Source organism: Rhinolophus ferrumequinum, chromosome 8 (genome assembly GCF_004115265.2).
Source record: "Rhinolophus ferrumequinum isolate MPI-CBG mRhiFer1 chromosome 8, mRhiFer1_v1.p, whole genome shotgun sequence".
NCBI lineage: Eukaryota > Metazoa > Chordata > Mammalia > Chiroptera > Rhinolophidae > Rhinolophus > Rhinolophus ferrumequinum.
Window position 1 is genome coordinate 9,891,571 of NC_046291.1, and position 19,556 is coordinate 9,911,126.

General features: G+C 37.6%; 1 protein-coding gene across 1 annotated transcript in view; it reads right to left on the reverse strand.

The window, feature by feature from the left end:
* Positions 1-6,880: 6,880 nt before the first annotated feature.
* Positions 6,881-19,556, reverse strand: part of COL4A3 (collagen type IV alpha 3 chain) — a 156,173-nt gene continuing 143,497 nt past the window's right edge. Inside the window, exons 48-52 of the mRNA XM_033112035.1 lie at positions 17,484-17,696; positions 12,132-12,309; positions 11,890-12,004; positions 10,146-10,318; positions 6,881-9,632 (exon numbers count right to left, since the gene is read on the reverse strand). Of these exons, the coding sequence (XP_032967926.1) occupies positions 9,548-9,632; positions 10,146-10,318; positions 11,890-12,004; positions 12,132-12,309; positions 17,484-17,696 (764 nt within the window). The 3' untranslated portion in view covers positions 6,881-9,547. The remainder of the gene's footprint in view (positions 9,633-10,145; positions 10,319-11,889; positions 12,005-12,131; positions 12,310-17,483; positions 17,697-19,556) is intronic.

Below are 19,556 nucleotides of genomic sequence, written 5' to 3' on the forward strand. Positions count from 1 at the left end.
CATTGGATCACAAAGAACCTATTTTTACAAATTGTGACATCCTAAATTTGAAGCCCCAGTTTTAAAAGAAACTAATTATTTATAGTTCTTTACAAATTCAAAAGTCCATAACAGCAATCCAATACATTTTTAAAAACACTTAAAACTATCAAATAGCCTGGCAAGGACAGTATATAAGATACTGAATCTTTCAGGTTACCATTTATATGATCGTTCTACTCTTTTGCTCGAAATCTTCACTGGATCTCTGGTAGCAACCAATGAAATGCAAGTTTAACCTGGTATTCTAAGCTCTACCTAATATGGCCCTAACCTCCTATTGTGCCACTTTATTTATGTGTGTGTGTGTCTGTGTGTGTATGATATATGAATGATATACACACACGTATATGAATGGTACATATGTATATATTCTTGAACGTGAATTGTTCTCTGAGATTGTATCATGATTTTCTAACAATTTACCCTTATCCATGCTATTTCTGTCACCTGGAACATACCTACCTGCTTTTTGAAATCTTAACTGCCCTTAATGGACCACCTAAAGTATCCTATCTTTTATTTCTTGAGGCCTCCAAATTTTGAACCACTATTTGTCATCTCTTATAGCTCTTAACACATTCCATCCAATATAATAATTATGTATGTATTTGCCTTATTTGCTCCTACCAGATTATAAGTTCTGTGTTTGAGACCAAGGTCTATATCTCACTCATCTGAAGAGTAGTACCTCGGTTTTTGAACGTCTCTGTTCACGAACATTGCGATTTACGAATGCTGTAAACCCGGAAGGAAATGCTTCAGTTTTCGAACTTGCCTCAGAAGTCAAACACGTCACGTGGCTTCCGCTTAGTGCAAGATCCTGAGGCCTAGCTGTCGGCTGTTGAGTCCTGAGCACCCGTGCAACACGGAGGTGATATTTGGGCTCATTTGGTGACTGTGTGCAATCAATCTGTGCTCATGTCATCTCAGGAGCTTTCTGCCAATCACCCCTTGCTGTGAGAAATGGATAAAAGCTACAAAGCCAAGAGAATCGTTAACAGAACAATGATAGAGGTGAAGAAGGAAATTATTTCCAAACATGAAAGTGGTGTCCGTGTATGTGATCTGGCAACACAGTTTGGTATTGCCAAATGTACAATTTGTACCATCTTAAAAAACAAAGAAGCCATTAAAGGAGCCAATGTTGCAAGAAGTGTTAAAACACAAGACAAAGATCAAAGACAATTGAAGAAGTGGAAAAATTGCTTTTCATATGGATAAATGAAAAACAGTTGGCCAGTGACAGCATTTCTGAGAGCATAATTTGTGAAACAGCATGCTGACCTCATCAAAAACATTTGAATGCTGACCTCATCAAAAACACCTCTGGAATAAGTGCTAAGAGTTATATTTTCAAGGCAAGTAGAGCGTGGTTTGAAAAGTTTAAGAGGTGAAGTGGCATACACAATGTGGTGAGACATGGTGAAGCTGCCAGTGCCAACAAAGAAGACGCCGACCAATTTGTTTTGGAATTTAAAGATTATGTAGAGGCAGAGGGTTTCCTTCCCTAACAAGTTTTCAACTATGATGAGACAGGCCTCTTTTGGAAGAAAATGCCAAAGAGGACCTATCTAACAAAGAAGGAGAAATTGCCAGGACACAAGCCCATGAAAGACAGGTTAACCTTTTTATTTTGTGGGAATGCAAGTGGGGATTTTAAGTTGAAGCCTTTGCTAGTCGACCATTCTGAGAACTCCAGGGTTTTTAAGAAAACCAATGTAAAAAGCAAATTGCATGTGATGTGGAGGGTGAACAGTAAAGCTTGGGTAACCAGGTAATTTTTTATTAAGTTCATGAAGTGTTTAGGCCAAGTGTAAAAAAATACTTCTAAGACAATAATCTTCCAATGAAGTGCCTGCTTGTTATGGATAATGTTCCAGCTCACCCCCCAGGCTTAGAGGATGAGTTGATGGAAGAGTTCAGTTTTATCAAAGTAAAGTTTTTGCACCCCCAACACAGCTCCCCTCATCCAGCCCATGGACCAGCAGGTCATATCTAATTTTAAGAAGCTTTACACGAAAGCACTGTTCCAAAGGTGCTTTGAGGTGACCTCGGACAAAGAGCTAACCCTCAGAGAGTTCTGGAAGAATCATTTCAATATCCTATGTTGCTTACATCTCATAGACAAAGCATGGAGGGATGTGTTTCACAGAACAGTGACATCAGCACGGGAGAAATTGTGGCCAGACGCTGTCCTTGAACGTGTATTTGAGGATGTTGAAGAGGATGCTCCTGGTGTTGAGGATGTTGTGTCTCTGGGCAAGTCCATGGGCTTGGAAGTGAGCAGTGATGATGATGGAGGAGTCAGTGAAGGACCACAAGTCTGAACTCACCACAGAAGAGCTTCAACACCTCCTGACGGAGCAGTAACAGGAGGCAACTGCGGAATTGTCTTCGGAGGAGGAGGGAAGACAAAGTGTTTCTATTGCACTGATCAAAGAAATGTGTGCAAAATGGGTTGAAGTGCAAATTTTTGTTGAAAAGTACCACCCTGATAAAGCTGCTGTAAGTCATGCCACTAACACTTTCAATGATAATGCTATGTCTCACTTCAGACAAATTTTAAAACATCAGAAAAAGCAAATGTCAGTTGAATACTTTTTAGGGAGGAAAAGATCTGTTGAGTCAGTGGTGTAAGAAAATCAAGGGAAGGAATGGCAGGAGAGGAGTCACCTACAGTGATTACGGAAGAGGGCTACAGAACACCTGAACAACACTCACCTATTGCGATTATGGAAAAGGACCCCCCCATCCAAACCATGACTGTCATCATTGCAGGTAAGAAAAAATTACATTTTCATCATCTACAGTACTGTTTTTACATTGTGTGTGTGTGGCTTTTTTTTTTTTTTTTTTTTTTTAAAGATTTTATTGGGGAAGGGGAACAGGACTTTATTGGGGAATAGTGTGTACTTCCAGGACTTTTCCCAGTCAAGCTGTCCTTTCAATCTTTGTTGTGGCGGGCGCAGCTCAGCTCCAGGTCCAGTTGCCGTTATTAGTTGCAGGGGGCAGGGGGCGCAGCCCACCATCCCTTGGGGGGAGTGGAGGAGTCGAACTGGCAACCTTGTGGTTGAGAGCCAGCGCTCTAACCAACTGAGCCAGAAGGCCATCTGGGAGCTGAGCAGCAGCTCATTGACTTCATTCTAGTTGCGGAGAGCGCAGCTCGCTGGCCCATGTGGGAATCGAACTGGCAACCCCGTTGCTCAGAGATCACGCTCTAACCAACTGAGCCACCCGTCCTCCCCTGCATTGTGTTTATTTATTATTGCTTTCATTGTGTATCATTTTATGGATCTATGGTATCATTAGATAGTAAAATTCATGCTAAATTGCTGTTTTAGGGGTTGATTTTAAAGGTCTGGAACGGATTAATCCATTTTGCATTACTTTCTATGAAACTGTGCCTCAGTTTTCAAAAGTTTCAGAACTCGAACAGTCTTCCGGAACAGATTATGTTCGAAAACCAAGGTACCACTGTATATTTATTATGGAGCCAAACATTGAGCATATTATAGACCTTTGGTATAAAGTAATGAGACTTATTTTCTTGTTTGGCTGATAAATTGGAATTGAAGATAATTCCCAAACAATAATTCTTTGGGTTTTCTTTTCAAAGATTTTATTGTGGAAGGGGAATAGGACTTTATTGGGGAACAGTGTGTACTTCCAGGACTTTTTCTAAGTCAAGTTGTTGTCCTTTCAATCTTAGTCGTGGAGGGTGCCGTTCAGCTTCAAGTTGTTGTCCTTTCAGTCTTAGTTTTGGAGGGCGCAGCTCAGCTCCAGGTCCAGTTGCCGTTGCTAGTTGCAGGAGGCGCAGCCCACCATCCCTTGTGGGAGTCGAACTGGCAACCTTGTGGTTGAGAGCCCACTGGCCCATGTGGGAGTCGAACCAGCAGCCTTCAGAGTTAGGAGCACGGAGCTCCAACTGCCTGAGCCACTGGGCCGGCCCCGTCAAACAATAATTCTAAAAAGTTTTTGAGCAATGTCAGCATTTTTAGAAACACCATACAGCCTACAAAAATCTAGAGAGGGTCATATTTATCTGAAGGTTTAAATTTAGCCTGGTTATTCAAAATCACTTTTTCCTTTGTGTTTGGTTGTCTCTTAGTTTCTAGTAGGCAGATCTGGGATTAGAGTGAGGTGAATTGGTTATTCTTAGTGTTCTGCATTTGTCCTGTCAGTAGGTTGCTAAGAATCCATTAGAGACTGATCAAGATTTTCCTTTCCAAACAGGCTTATAAGTAGAGGGAGAGAGCATGAGCCCAAATACAGCATTTCTTCTGCTTGCCAGCAGTAAAAATAAGTTAATTAAAATGGATTAGCACATTTTTTAACACAAAATGTTTTGAAAATATATTTTTTGGCCCAATTATGAGAATGGTTCTAAAATATTTATTTAAGCAACAGTTTTGTTGGTCTTCTCAGAAGTACTACCTAGGATCACGGTTCATTCTGTTTCTTCCTTTGATTATATTTTTATTGCCATTCAACATAGTCTGTAAGTTCCTTAATTAGGAGATTTCATATTTAGTATATTAAAAGTGTTTTTTTACCAGTTTTCTCCATTTAAAATTTTATGAAATTTTCCTTGAAAAGGGAGTATTTGTATTGTAAATGGGAAACATTTTATCAAAGTATCTGACCCATCATTTCTATAATCTATACATTTTCTTACTGATTTGTAAAAATTCCTTGAACACCTCAATAGAAAATGAACAAAGATGTGATTAGGCTCTTCACAGGAAAACAAAAATAAGCCCTAATAAAAAATACTAATTAAAAAAATTAATTAAAAGTGACAATGTTCAGCCTCACTGATGATGAGCAAAATGTAAATGAAAACCAGAGAGGCAAAATTGTAAAAGAACAGCTCTATCTAATATTGGTAAAAGTATGAGGTGATGGGCATATTTGTTACATTGTTGATGCAGCTGGACATACTAAAAACTTTCCTGGAGAGCATTTTTGTATATATATCTTAAGACTGTGAGTACTTTGATTCTACAATTTTCCTTCTAGAGGTTTATTCTGAGGAAATAATTGGACAAATATAAAATGAAATATGTATAATATGTCCATAATAAAACTAAATTAAGTATCCATCAATTGGGGATTCATTGACGTAATAAATCCATGGGAATAAATCCATGCAAATAACTAATCAGTTCCTATCTATTGATATGAAAATATGTCCACAGTGTGTTAAGCCTAAAAAAAATTTCAAAACATGTTTTTATTGAATTATTATTTGAAAATTTACTTACAGGAAAAAAGTCTGGAATATATATTGTGTGTGTGTGTGTGTATAATAAAGGTATATACCTTAATTATCTTGGGTGTGGGTGGAGGGTTAGAGCATGGTATTTTTATATTCTTCATAACTTCTGTATTGTCTATTTTATAGTGAACATACGCTGCATGATCAAAAACTACGATGAATGCTGCTGCTGAGTGCCATCCAACAGCAAGACAGGGATCTTCATTATGGGAAGCGGAGCATCAAACCTTGGAAACAGTGTATGACAAGTTTCAACTTGTTTGGTGCAGTCAGTTGAGTGTGAGTTCTGGTTGAGAGAAGGTGTGTTTTAAAGCGAGCCGTAAATCATGGATCATGAACAAACGCATTAATATTAAATTTTGTTTCAAACTGCAAAAAAGTGCTAAAGAAACACGAAATGTTAAAGTTAGTTTATAGTGATGCTGCAGTGACCATCAAGACAGTTTACAAGTGGTTCGAGCGATTTCATAATGGTTGTGAATTGATTGAAGATGAGAGATCAGGACGTCCTTCAAAATCAAAAATCCAAGAGAATGTTGAAATGTAAAGCAAAATGATTCTATCAAACAGGCGATTGGCTATTAGGGAAATTTCTCAGGATTTGAATATCTCTGATGGTTCCGTTCAAAGCATTTTAACAACAGATTTGAACATGAGCGAGTGAGTACGAATTTTGTTCCATGCGTTTTGACTGTCAAACAAAAGCAACAGCGTTTATTTCGTTGGAGTTGTGCCATTGGGTTGCTTCAGATTCCAGCTTTTTAAGACATGTCATTCATGGGAGATGAAATTCAGAGTTGTCAACTGAAATCACCCAGTTCTCCTTGTGCGAAAAAAGCAATCAAGATCTAACATAAAAGTGATGTTAATTGTGTTTTTTGACCTTGATGGAATTGTGTGAGCTGAGTTTGTACCTAGGAACACTACGGTGAACTCTGAATATTATAAGGGCTTATTAGAGGGTATAAGAAACGATGTGCATGAAAAATGTCCTGAGAAATGGGCAAATGGTTTCATCCTTCATCATGACTATGCTCCATGTCACACATTGCTTCTGGTATGGCAATTTCTGTCAAATAAAAATATTACGATGTGTCTTCCTCCACTTTATTCACCATTTCTGGTACTGTGTGACTTCTGGCTCTTCCCCAAAGTCAAAATAAACATGAAAGGTAAATGTTTTGAATCGATTCAGGACATCAGCGCAGCCACGACAGCGCAACTAAAGACACGAAAGTGTCCAGAACTGCTTAAGAAAGTGGCAAGAAAGATGGGATAAGTTTGTAACGAGGGGGAGTATTTTAAGGGGGATTAATGGCAATGTGTCTTACTGCAATACATTTTTTTCCATTTAAACATTCATCATATTTTGATCACACTTTCTACAATCAAAAATTAAATTTATTTCCATTTTGAAAAAAATAAGACCAGATATAATTTTTTCAACTTTATTAGACAATACCATAAAATATTTTAGCTATAATTACAGTACATTACAATATTATAATTTTGTCAAGATATAATATCAAGTATTCAATATATTTTAAATATACTTCATTAGGTTATAGAGTAAATATTAAGTTTAGTAGCAGTAAGTTACATTTAATGCATAGAAAAATCTTTGTAAGTTAAATTAGCAATAAAATTCAAATTTAGAATTATTGTAATACTTTTATAAATAAGTTACTTAATAATATTTATCTTGCAAAAAGAGACCTCTGAGCACACTGTGAAATTTTAGCACACTGTGAAATTCCAAAGTGGAAGCCCCAAATTTCAAAGAAACAAGTTATTTATATTTTACCTATCAAGTTAAAACTTCATAACTTTACCAGCTACTCTTAGATACCTGAAAAGTAATGCACATGAGCTCTGTTCTAATGCTCAGTCTGAGATCTGTGATTGAGCAACTTGTCATATGGCTTCACTGGAATTGAAGATTTTAGCATCACTTGTCTTCCTCAGACGTTAAACACTGATGAGAGGGCAAGAGAAGATGGAGGCTTGGGTACAAGTGGAGGCCAGTCATTTGGCATTAGCACCATTCTTGGGGTTTTTCTTAGTAAAATTAGATAACCTTACGTTCATTTGCGATTTGGGACTTTAAAAATCAGAGGCACAGATGGAACAATTGTAGCCAGCGTACCTGGTAGAGTTGTTTTCTGGGTGTTTGCCTAGAGCAGTTTTTTTCAACCTTTAGAATGTGTTGGAACTCACCTGAAGGGCTTGTTAAAACACTTCTGGGCCACCCCCAGAGTTTCAGATTCTGTAGATCTGGGTTTTGCCCTACAATTTGCATTTGTAACGTTCTCAGGTACTGCTGTTGCCACTGGTTCAGGGACCACACTGAGAACTACTGGTCTACAGAGGGTTTGTGCAGATCCATTAAGCCCTATATGCCATTAAAGTACAATTGGGACAGTAGGATATTTTCAGAGCAAAACGTCTTCATATTAGGTGAGTCTAAGTAAATAATCTAAAACACTCTTAGTTTAACTGTAAAAATGGCTTGACAGTAGTCACAGGAGCAGTGGGGGGTGTGGACCGTGCTCATGTCTGTGCTGTCCTCTGGGGCCACATCGTCACTTCAGAGCAACTGAGGTTGAAACAATAAAACCTGAATTTAAAGACCAGCACCCCAACTCCACCTGGGTGGATGGAGAAGCATCTTCGAGCTTTGTCTCGGGATGCGACTCGTCAAATAGTGCTAGCGTCAAGTGTAAGTGGTTTTTGATGTTTTATACATCGTTGTTTTCTTATCATTGTCCAGATCTTGGCTTCCGCCATGCTTAGGAGAAGCTAGAAGTCCTAGGCTCTCCCTGGGCATAGATCTTATTTTTAAACCTCTATCAAGGCCTGCTGAATTATGATGATGAAGTATCAGGACAGAGAGAGAGGGAGAAAGGGGGAAAACGACTCAGATAAGTGGGATTCCTAACAGAAACAGTAAGTTACCTTTTTTTGGATATTAGAAACAAGTCTCTTTTTTTTTCTTCCTCTTAGCTTCTCCATAATATATTTAGCACAGTGCCTGGGGTATGGCTTGGTGCTAAATAAAATGCTTAAGATGAATTAAGTAACCTTGGGAATGTATGAACACACTGAAAAACAAGTTTTAAGACACAGCTTCCAAGCTGTACAATTTGTACATTAAGATTTTTACACAACTGACTTTCTCAATATGTTTGAAAGAATATGTAATACAAAAAACATTTTTACAAAAAAAAAAAGAATTAGAGAAGTCACAAGGAAATAAATCTCTATAAATACCCAAGTTAAATGGAATATTGAGAACAAAGGAAAAATATTCTGAGCCTTATTAGTCAACAGATGGCTTAAGTTTTTTCATGGACCATTGAGCTACTCAATTATATGCACCAACATTCATAGGGATGAGGCAAAAGCACATCTAATAAGTTGTTCTCTTGTTATTTGTGGATGTGCTGGTAAAAGAAAAACTAAAATTAGACACATTTCAGAGTACTGTGTAAAAATGTTCTAATTAATTCACTAAGGGTAAAAATTGTGCCTACTTAGAATACAAGCAGGCTATATTGCTGCAGTGAAATGAATTCAATGGACAAACAAAAAAACTCAAAAAAAAAATACAAAAACAAAACCATAGTGTTTCCAAGGCTATTGTAATTTCATTCCGGGAAACTTGGGTATGTTTAAAAGAGCTCTAGATAATCCATGAACTCAGTTCAATTCTGCTTCCTTCAGACCTTAGGTTAATCAACAGATCTGAAAGTCTAGTTCTATCAACGATGCCTAATACTCCACTTGCCCCCATCTCCTCTACTTAGGATAAAGTTTCAGGAAGAGGGTGGTGGGGCAATCTAAAACTGAGTTAGCCTCCCTGAGTCTCAAAGACTGGAATAGAAAGGGGCAAATCTTGGGAATTTAGTGGACCAAAAAGCTCTTGGAGCATCAAACTTTATACAACCACCATTTAGAAAGTGCATTGGGTACAAGTAGAATACAATTTCAGTAATATTTTGTGAAAAGTCTGCTGCCTTGCCATAGGGAACTTTGAAACAGCGCAGAATTTAGAGACCAGGATCACAGAAATGCTCTGTTGTACGGGGAAACCAACAGAAACTTTGTACTAAGTCATCACAGAGCGATATTGTTTGGTTAGAGAAAAATACCTAAATACAGGCACGTTCGGCATCATTACTTGGTTAGGTAGAATGAAAAATAACAGTTCTATTTTCTTTGATTTCTTCAATGTCTTCTCTTCATGCATACCTGACAGCGACTTATTATATTTTCTAATTCTCCAGCTTTCACAGTTAATGGAATAGGTTTTCTGAAATAAAAAAACAAAAAAACATCGATTTGTAGGTAAAAAGGGAGTACTTACTGGGTTTGAGTTTTATTAATGCACATTGGGGCTCATCTAAACTTTATTATAGGAGGTGTATTTCTGAAAAAGCATATGTGTCAACATTTTATGATTTTAGTTGTATTTCAGTAGCACTACGGAAAGCATAGACCTTGATGCAAACTTACAGATCATCTTTTTTGTAATGAAAAGGGTACTCCTACCCTTTAAATAGTCTGTCTTGAAAGTCTTCCAATACAGTAAATTAAGATTAGCAGATCATTTAGTGGTTTTACTCAGTAATTTACTATATATATATAAATATTAAACATATCTAGTGATGGCAAAAGTTACATTTTTTGCCTTTATTGGTACAGTAGTACAAAACCATGGCTGCTTGTTGATTCTTGTAAGGTAACGAAAATCTAACATAGGCAACCTTTTAATAAATAGTTCTGTAGTTGAGTCATTAGATTAAACTTGACATTGAATAATTACCTGAACATTCTTTCTGGGTTTAATGAAGCCAACCAGAAACTGTAGGAATTTGAATAATAGTTGCATGTTCCTCTTCCATGACATTCTATGAATGGACTGGCTCGGAATTCTTCTAGGCAGGATCCAGGGGATGCTAGAGCTTGCCCAGCTCCCTCAGAACCTGCGCTTGTAAACTTATCACAATAAAAATATCTGAGTGAGAATTCTGTGCATGATGTTGACATTTTCAACGCTCTACTTTTTATTTATTTATTTTTAAGATTTATTGGGGTGACAATTGTTAGTAAAATTACATAGATTTCAGGTGTGCAATTCTGTATCACATCATCTATAAATTACATTGTGTGTTCACCACCCAGAGTCAGTTCCCCTTCCATCACTCTACTTTTTTAAAATAGAGGACTACAAGGGGAAAAAAGCATGAGTTAAACTTCTTGTGCCTCTTTACCTAGTTTTGCTAACGTTCCAGATACTTTGCAAGTTGAGGTATAGTCATCAAAAAGAAAGTAAAAGCTGTGTATTCTGCCTTGAATGCTCCTTCCCCCTAGGTGTGATTGGTTTGTTCTTGTTGTTCAGGGATCTGCTTAAATATAACTTCCAAAAGGCTTTCCTTGACCTCATCCCTGTCAGTCTCTCCCCGTATCTTGCCTACCTCCTCCACAGTACCACTCACCACCTGAGCTCGTTACTATTATTGTTACTGTTTCTTCTTGCTTATCGTCTACCTTCCCCACTAGGATGTAAGCTCCATGAGAGAAGGGGCTTTGGTTCTCTGCTTAGTACCCAGAACATTCATGCCACATGGTAGGTGTTCAATAAATATTTGTTGAATTCGTGATTTAATGAATGGACATCTGTGAGTAAAGAAGGGGTAATAATGTATCATAAATGATGCTATCCAGGATATGAATTACCACTACACATCCCGTGTTTCCCCCAAAATCAGGCCTCGCCGGACCCTCAGCTCTAATGCGTCTTGGAGCAAAAATTAATACAAGACCTGGTCTTATTTTACTATAATATAAGACTACGTCTTTAATATAATAATATAATATAATATAATATAATATAATATAATATAATATAAGTATAATATACCGGGTCTTATAGTAAAATAAGACCAGGTCTTACATTAATTTTTGCTCCAAAGGACGCATGAGAGCTGAGGGTCCGGCTAGGTCTTATTTTTGGGGAAACATGGTATGTGCAGCTACCAGACTCTTTTCATTTAGCACTTATATCTGGGAAATTTGTCCTTAAAAGGCCATTTCTCTTAGTTTCCATCTAAATATGAATGTCAAAGGGGGACAGTGTAAGGCATAAAAATTTTGGAGCAGACACACTTGCTCCAAATCCTAGCTTTACCATTACTAATTGTGAGACCTTGGAAAAATTACTTTTTTGTTTTCTTTGTAAATCTGTAGATGATAGAAACTACCCTGCAGGGTTTTCATAAGGATTATGGAGGACATATATAAAACACGTGCCACATTAAAAATTTATTACTAATGTGGTAGTTACTATTCACCTAAATGTCTTGTTAGAATTTGTGGGTAATCTGAGAAGTCTGTTTTTTAACATACTCCATTATTTACCAAAAACCAACTTACTGCCTTTAAAAAAAAGATTTTCAAACAAATGTGTATGGCATCTTGCACGTATCAATGTTAGTCACCTTCGTGGGGGGTATTCAAGATTCTGCAGGCAAACTTTACTATGAATTTGCTCTTCCTTTTCTCCTTACCATGATGAAAGAAAATCCTTTCCAAAGAGATATCCAGCCAGGAGGACATGAGGGAATGTCAGTAGATTGGCTATGAACGGCTATGGCAATTGCAGGACCTTCACAGACGGTGCACCTGTAACATGAAACAATGGATATGGTGGCATCGCCACTTTTCTGCACTGTGATGTGCTGCCTACAGCTCCATACAAATGAAGTGATTCACCTGGTCCCATCACAAAAGTAAGGGATTGAATTTTTACCTGCTAATATAAGGCTCCAGGGCCCTGCCAGTAATTGGAGCCATGTCCATTGGCATCAGAGCTGGTGTTGACAGCCAGTATGAATAATCATTTCGAGATGCAAAATTACATACATCATTGATGTTACAGAATAAGAATGGCATTGTGGTAAATCGCTGTAGGCAGCTTCCAAGAGTTCCTAATAAAATATCAGACTGGGTATCACTTTCAGTAAAATTAAAATTATTTTGAGTATCATTACTAGATAGAGGCTAATTAAAAATTAAAACATATGGCAAAACTTGAAGAAAGGCAACACAAAAGAGTTATTTGCAAAATGTGTTATGGAAATTTTAATAATGACAGAAATCAAAGATCCAATAGGGAACAAAATCATCCTTTTCCCAACATTAATACTTCCTGTGGCCCTTGCTAATCAGTGTAGAACTTAAGGACTAGTAAAGTTTGGCTGGAAAAAACGTCTTTGCTTCCAAGTATTCCCATTTCTTCATATGCGTATAATAGCTAATAACCAGATAAAGCTTTAGAGAAGATGTTACTTTTACAATTAAAAAGCAGACAGGTGATTTAAGTGAAAATTGTGTCAAACAGGACAAGCTAAATTGGCATTCAAGATCAAGGCTCCTGACTTCGAGTTCAGGATGGCAGAGTAGGAAGTTCCTGAGCTCATCTCTGCTCATTGACAGCAAAACTACAATGACATATAGAACAACAATCTCTGAGAGTGACCAGCAGAACAAATTTTCTACAACTAAGGATATAAAGAAAACCACATTGAGATGGGTAGGAGGGACAGAGACTCAATCTATTCAGGACCCACCCTGCACCCCCCTCCCCATGTGGTGACCCACAAGCAGGAATGATATCACAATCTCAGAGTTCCTCACCAAAGAGAGACAGGTCTGAGCCCCAGCCCAGGGAACCTGCACTAGGAAGAGGAGGCCCATATGAACTGGCTTTGAAAAACAGTGGGGCTTACAAATAGGAGAGCCAAAGGGCTTTAGAAAACGAAGGTTGTGTTCTTTCCAAGTCCCATCACAAAGGCAGCAGTTTGAAAAGCACCTGGTTTATACGTGAAGGTGATACACTGACGGATCTTGGAGTGTATGCTGGAGGGGCAAGGATCTGTTCAAACTTTTTCCAGGGACAAAAGTGCTGGTGGATGCCATACTTTTTTCTTTCTTTACCTATCCAGTCTGACACTGGCAGGCACCATATCTGACACTCTTCATTAACTTTGCTAACACTCTTCACCCCATGGTGGCATTTCCCTGAGGACCCACCCAGGCTGGCACCCCTCTAACATGGCTCCTGCCCTGCCCCATGGGTGGCCTCAGCCATCACCGGTATCCCCTCAAAGCAGCCCCTGTCTCACCACACGTTGTGGGCAGCCTCAGTCGGCACCAGTGCACAGCAGTGTGTCTGCAACAATTGAAGTTGGGCCTTGCAGTCACCCATACCAGAGGCCCATCCTGCACACCAGCATGCCAGCAGCAGTTGCAGTCCAAACCACCAGCCAACTGCACCAGGGGGTGGGGCGCTGCCCTGCACACCAGCATACCCACAACAGCTATGGTCAGGCCTCACAGCCACGGACCAGCCTCGCCTGTCAGTGCATCCATAGCAGTTGTGACCCAGCTACAACAGGAGCCACACTGGTTCACACAGGGAACACCTCTGGAGCACCTGGTCTGGTGACTGGGGGGATTGCACCACTGGGCCTCACAGGACACCTTCTACGTAAGGCCACATTTTCAAGACCAGGAGATGTAGCTGATATACCTAATACATAGAAACAAACAGGCAAAATGAGGAGACAAAAGAATATGTTCCAACCAAAAAAAACAAGACCCCAGAAAAAGAGCTAAACATAATGAAGATAAGTTGTCTACTAGATGAAGAGTTCAAAGGAACAGTCATAAAGATTCTCATCATTCTGCAGAACTGTGGGTCAATGCAATGAGAACTTCAACAAAGATAAACAACGTAAAAAAGAACCAATCAGAACTGAGGAATATAACTGAAGTGAAAAATATGCTAGAGGGAATCAACAGCAGATCAGATGATGCAGAAGAATGTTATCAACTGTTAGAAATCACCCAACTGGAAGAACAAAATGAAAAAAAGAATTGAAAAGAATGAGGATAGCATAAGGGAACTCTGGGACAACATCAAGCATACTAACATTCACATCATAGGATTCCTGGAAGGAGAAGACACAAAACCTATTTGAAGAAATAATGGCTGAAAACTTCCCTAACCTGGTGAAAGAAACAGACATCCAAGTCCAGGAAGCAAGGAGAGTCCCAAACAAGATGAACACCAAAGCACGTAATAAAAATGTTAAAAGTTAAAGATAAAGAGATGATCTTAAAAGTAGCAAGAGAAAAACAACTAGTTACATACAAGGGAACCCCCATAAGACTGTCAGCTGTTTTTTTTGGCAGAAACTTTGCCTGCTAGAAGGGATTGGTGTGATATATTTAATGTGATGAAAGGGAAAAAATCCTACAACCAAGAATATTCTACCCAGCAAGGTTATCATTCAGAATTGAAGGAGAGAGAAAGAATTCCCCAGACAAGCAAAAGCTAAAAGAGTTCATCACCACTAAACCAGCATTACAAGAAATGTTAAAGGAATTCTGTATGCAGAAAAGAAAAGGCCATAACTAGAAATAAGAAAATATATGAAAGAAAAAAAAATCTCACTAGTAAAGGCAAACACATATAGTAAAGGTAGTAGACCAACCATTTGTAAAGCCAGTATTAAAAGAAAGTGGCAATAAGTACATATGTATCAATAATTACATGTAAGTGCACTGAATGCTCTATTCAAAAGACATAGAGTGGTTGAATGGATAAAAAAAATAAGACCCACACATATGCAGCCTACAAGAAACTCATTTCAGATCTAAAGACACACAGACTGAAAGTGAAGGGATGGAAAAAGATAGTCTATACAAACAGAAATGAAAAGAAAGTTGGGGTAGCAATACTTAGACAAAATAGACTTTAAAACAAAGACTATAACAAGAGAGAAGGGGAAGACACAATAATAAAAAGATCAGTCCAACAAGAGCTAACACTTATAAACATCTATGCACCGAACATAGGAGCACCTAAATAATATAGCAAATATTAACAGACATAAGTGGAGAGATTGACAGTAATACAATAATAGTAGGAACTTACATATCCCAGTTACATCAATGGATCGATTATCCAGACAAAATCAACAAGGAAACTTTGGCGGTAAGTGACATATTAGACTGGATGGACTTGATATATACAGAACATTCTATGCAAAAACACTAGAATACATATTCTTTTCAAGTGCACATGAATATTCTCCAGGATGCTACACATGTTAAGTCACAAAACAAGTCTCAATACATTTAAGAAGATTGAAATCATATCAAGGATATTTTCTGGACACAATAGTATGAAACTAGAAATCAATTATAAGAGGAACACTGGAAAAAAACACTTGGGAGGCTGAACAACATGCTACTAAGCAAGCAATTGGTCAGTGGAGAAATCAAAGGAAATCAAAATATACCTTGAGACAAATGAAAATGGAAACAATGTTACAAAATCTATGGGACACAATGAAAGTCTTTCTAAGGAGGAAGTTTGTAACAATAGAGGCCTACCTCAAGAAACAAGAAAAATCTCAAATTATCTAACCTTATACCTAAAGGAATTAGAAAAAGAAGAACAAACAAAGCCCAAAGTTGGTAGAAGGAAGGAAATGATAAAGACCAGAGCAGAAGTAAATGAAATTGAAGTTGGAGACCTCACTCTTCCTGATTTCAAACTATACTACAAAGCTTTAGTAATCAAAACAGTATGATACCACATCAAATGAGGCAAGAATATACAATGGGGAAATCTTTAATATATGGTGTTGGAAAAACAGGACCACTTTCTTACACCTTATACAAAAATAAACTCAAAATGGATTAAAGGCTTAAATATAAGACCTAAAACCATAAAACTAGAAGAAAACATAGGCAGTAAACCCTTTGACATCAGTGTTAGAAATATATTTTTGGATGTGTCTCCTTGGGCAAGAGCAACAAAATAGAAAACAAATGGGAGTACATTAGACCAAAAAATTTTTGCAGAGCAAAGGAAACCAAAATGAAAAGGCCACTGAATGGGGGAAGATGTTTGCAAATGATATATCTGATGAGGGATTAATATCCAAATATATAAACAACTCAACATCAAAAAACCAAACAATCCAATTCAAAAATGGTCAAAAAACCTCAAAAGACATTTCTCCAAAGGGGACATGCAGATGGCAAACAGACACATGAAAAGGGCTCAACTTCACTAATCAGGGAAATGCAGGTAAAAACCACAATGATATCACCTCACACCTGCTAGAACAGCTATCATCAAAAAGACAAGAAACAAGAGTTGGCAAGGATGTGGAGAAAAGGAACCCTTGTGCACTGTTGGTGGGATTGTAAATTGGTGTAGCCACAATGGAAAGTAATATGGAGGTTCCTCAAAAAATTAAAAATAGAACTACCACACAATTCAACAATTTCAGTCTGGGTATTTATCCTAAGAAAACAAACAAACAAACAAACAAACAAACACTATTTCAAAAAGATATATGCACCCTTATGTTCACTACAGTATTATTTCCAATAGCCGTGACATGGAAGCAACCTCAGTGTCCATCAATAGATGAATGGATAAAGAAAATGTATATACAATGGAATATTACTCAGCCATAAAAAGAATTAAATCTTGCTATTTGCGACAACATGGATGAACCAAGAGGGTTCTTGTGTGCTATGTGAAATAAGTCAGAGAAAGACAAATAAATACTGTATCATTTCACTTATATGTGGAATCTAAACAAAAGAACAAACGAAAGAAACAGACTCATAGATACAGAGAACAAACTGATAGTTGCCAGAGGGCTGGGCAGTGGTTGGAATGGACAAAAAGGTGACAGGGAATAAGAGGTGCGAACTTCTAACATGAATAAGTCATGGGGACATAATGTACAGCACAGGGAATATAGTCGATATCGCAATAACTTTGTACAGTGACAAATAGTTACGAGACTTCTCATGATGATCATTTTATAGGGTATATAAATGTCAAATCATTATTTTACACCTGAAACTAATATAATATTGTATGTCAACTGTACTTTAATTAAAAAGAGCTTCACCTTCCAGAATAGACATGAAGCCAATGTTTTATTTACTCTCTTTAAAAAGTGCTGTAAGATAACTAAGGTTGTTTATACTTCAGAGAGAAGTACCCCATGCCATAAAAATTTACAATCTGTACGTAGAACAAAGTGACTGGAAACTGGGACATTACCCAGATCTTGTCCGTGGGCTTGTTCATTTCCTTGTACAAAAAGAAGAGAAAACCCACTGTAGAGCGGCTCTGTCCCTTCTGGACAGGAGGGAATCTCTGTGGTCTGACTGTGCCGGGTGAAAACAAAGCCTCTCATTGTTATCCTGGTTGCAGGTGGTCCGGTGTCTCCAGGTTTCCCCTTCAAACCTGGCAGTCCATCGAATCCAGGTGGACCTTTAAGAAACACGTTATACATGTTACAACACAAACACAACCTCAAACTTGTTTTATAATACTAATTTAAATGTTTATATCTGATAAGCTCCAAACCTAGAAGGAATCATAAAGAATAGTGGCTTATCAACTGGCCAAACTATATTATTCAGTGTTGATTAATGTCACACAATGCCTGTTTTTATAGATATTTGTGTATCTCCCATGATAAATTTTTTGAGATGAAGTCTTTATCTTTGTATTTCCCTGTGATGCCTACACAGTGGTCTGCTTCTGATAGGTCTTACATACATCTTTTAGGAATAAGTGAATATATCGTCCTATAATGTGGGGACCAAGAAATCAAATATCTACAATTTGAAAATCTCTTCAAGAAGATAAAAAATCACATGTGCTTTTCATAAATTCAATAAACATGGAAAACATTGCAAGTTCCTTTTAAAGATGCAAACTTCAAGAAAGTTTTTGATCAACTAGTAAGGCAAATAAGAAGAGAAGACTTTTTTTGTACTATCATAAGTGTTAGTTTATATGTGTTAAAACCAAAGTAAGTAATATTTTTACTTTGTTTTTTCTCTGCACTTGGATACATGAATACATGTGAGGCTAATGAATACTCATCTGTCTATTAAGGACCAGTGACCTACCCTTTCTCTCCATCTTCCTTCCTTCTGTTCTCCCTTTCTTCAGCAAATATCTGTTATTTATGATGCTGGCACAGGCTACCACCCCATCACCCCTCATCCATTCCCACTGTCACTGCACCCCGACCCCCACCCCAATGTGATTTGGGTCATGGTCCTTTAAGGTTCCAAGGAAATGCAGAGAAGGCAGAGACTGTTGGATCCTTGGCCTCCCCAGTCATTGTTGCCCATGAACAACCACGTGGTGGAGTCAGGCTGAGATCTAGTTTAGTCCCGAATTGGAAGTCAAACTTTCACAAAGATTTGTTAAAGTACCAGTATTTTTTTTTCAATTTTCTCACCCATTCTTATCTTTCGGATCCTTGACTCATTCTTTGAAATTAAAAATAGGCCATGTCCACATTTGTCAAAGTCTCATGTCTTACTTGAAATGTCCAAAATTGCCATGTTTTTAATATATCAGCTGGGGAAGGTGTCTTCACTGTTGCTAATATCTACCCTCATTCAAATGGGGCTCTAACTGGCTTCATGCACAAGATGCCTTCAGGTTTCCACACAGGAATTGTGATTAGCTTAGCATGACAGAAACCAGAGGTGAGCTGTTATGCAAATATGCATGATCCTAGGATTTTCTGCATTTCCAAGAAAGGCCAGGAGTTTTCCGAGAAGTTTATACCAGTGCTGTCTGACTCTTGAATCCCTTTCTCATTCTTATGAGGCCTTTATGGCATTAGGACTAACTTATGTCTATTTGCTAATCATTTTCACTACAATTTGCACTGTAGTACTCTTGCTCTTCTTGCTGTGGCCCCATTCTGAAACATTCTGAAACACATAATTAACAGAATTATTAATAAGACTTGTTTTTCTTTACCACTTTTTGAAGGAAAGTTGATTAATAGTGCTCTAAAGTACACTTGTGACAATACTAAATTTGAATGATTATGCAATTAATATTATAGTTAATATAGGCATTATATTTGAATTTTTAAAGATTTAAATCTCTAGACTCTACAGTTTTATTATAGTAGATCTGGGCATATGTCAGTAAATTGGGAAATCACATTAAGAATTTTTCTTATTTCAACAAAGTCAGCAATCCTAAAAAATAAGATTTGGACATCTAGTTATTTTCGAGAAGGTGCTTTTGAAACTTTTGCAGAAGGTAGATTTTGATCCAGGTGAACATGTAACTCATGTTCAGGCTGAAATATTT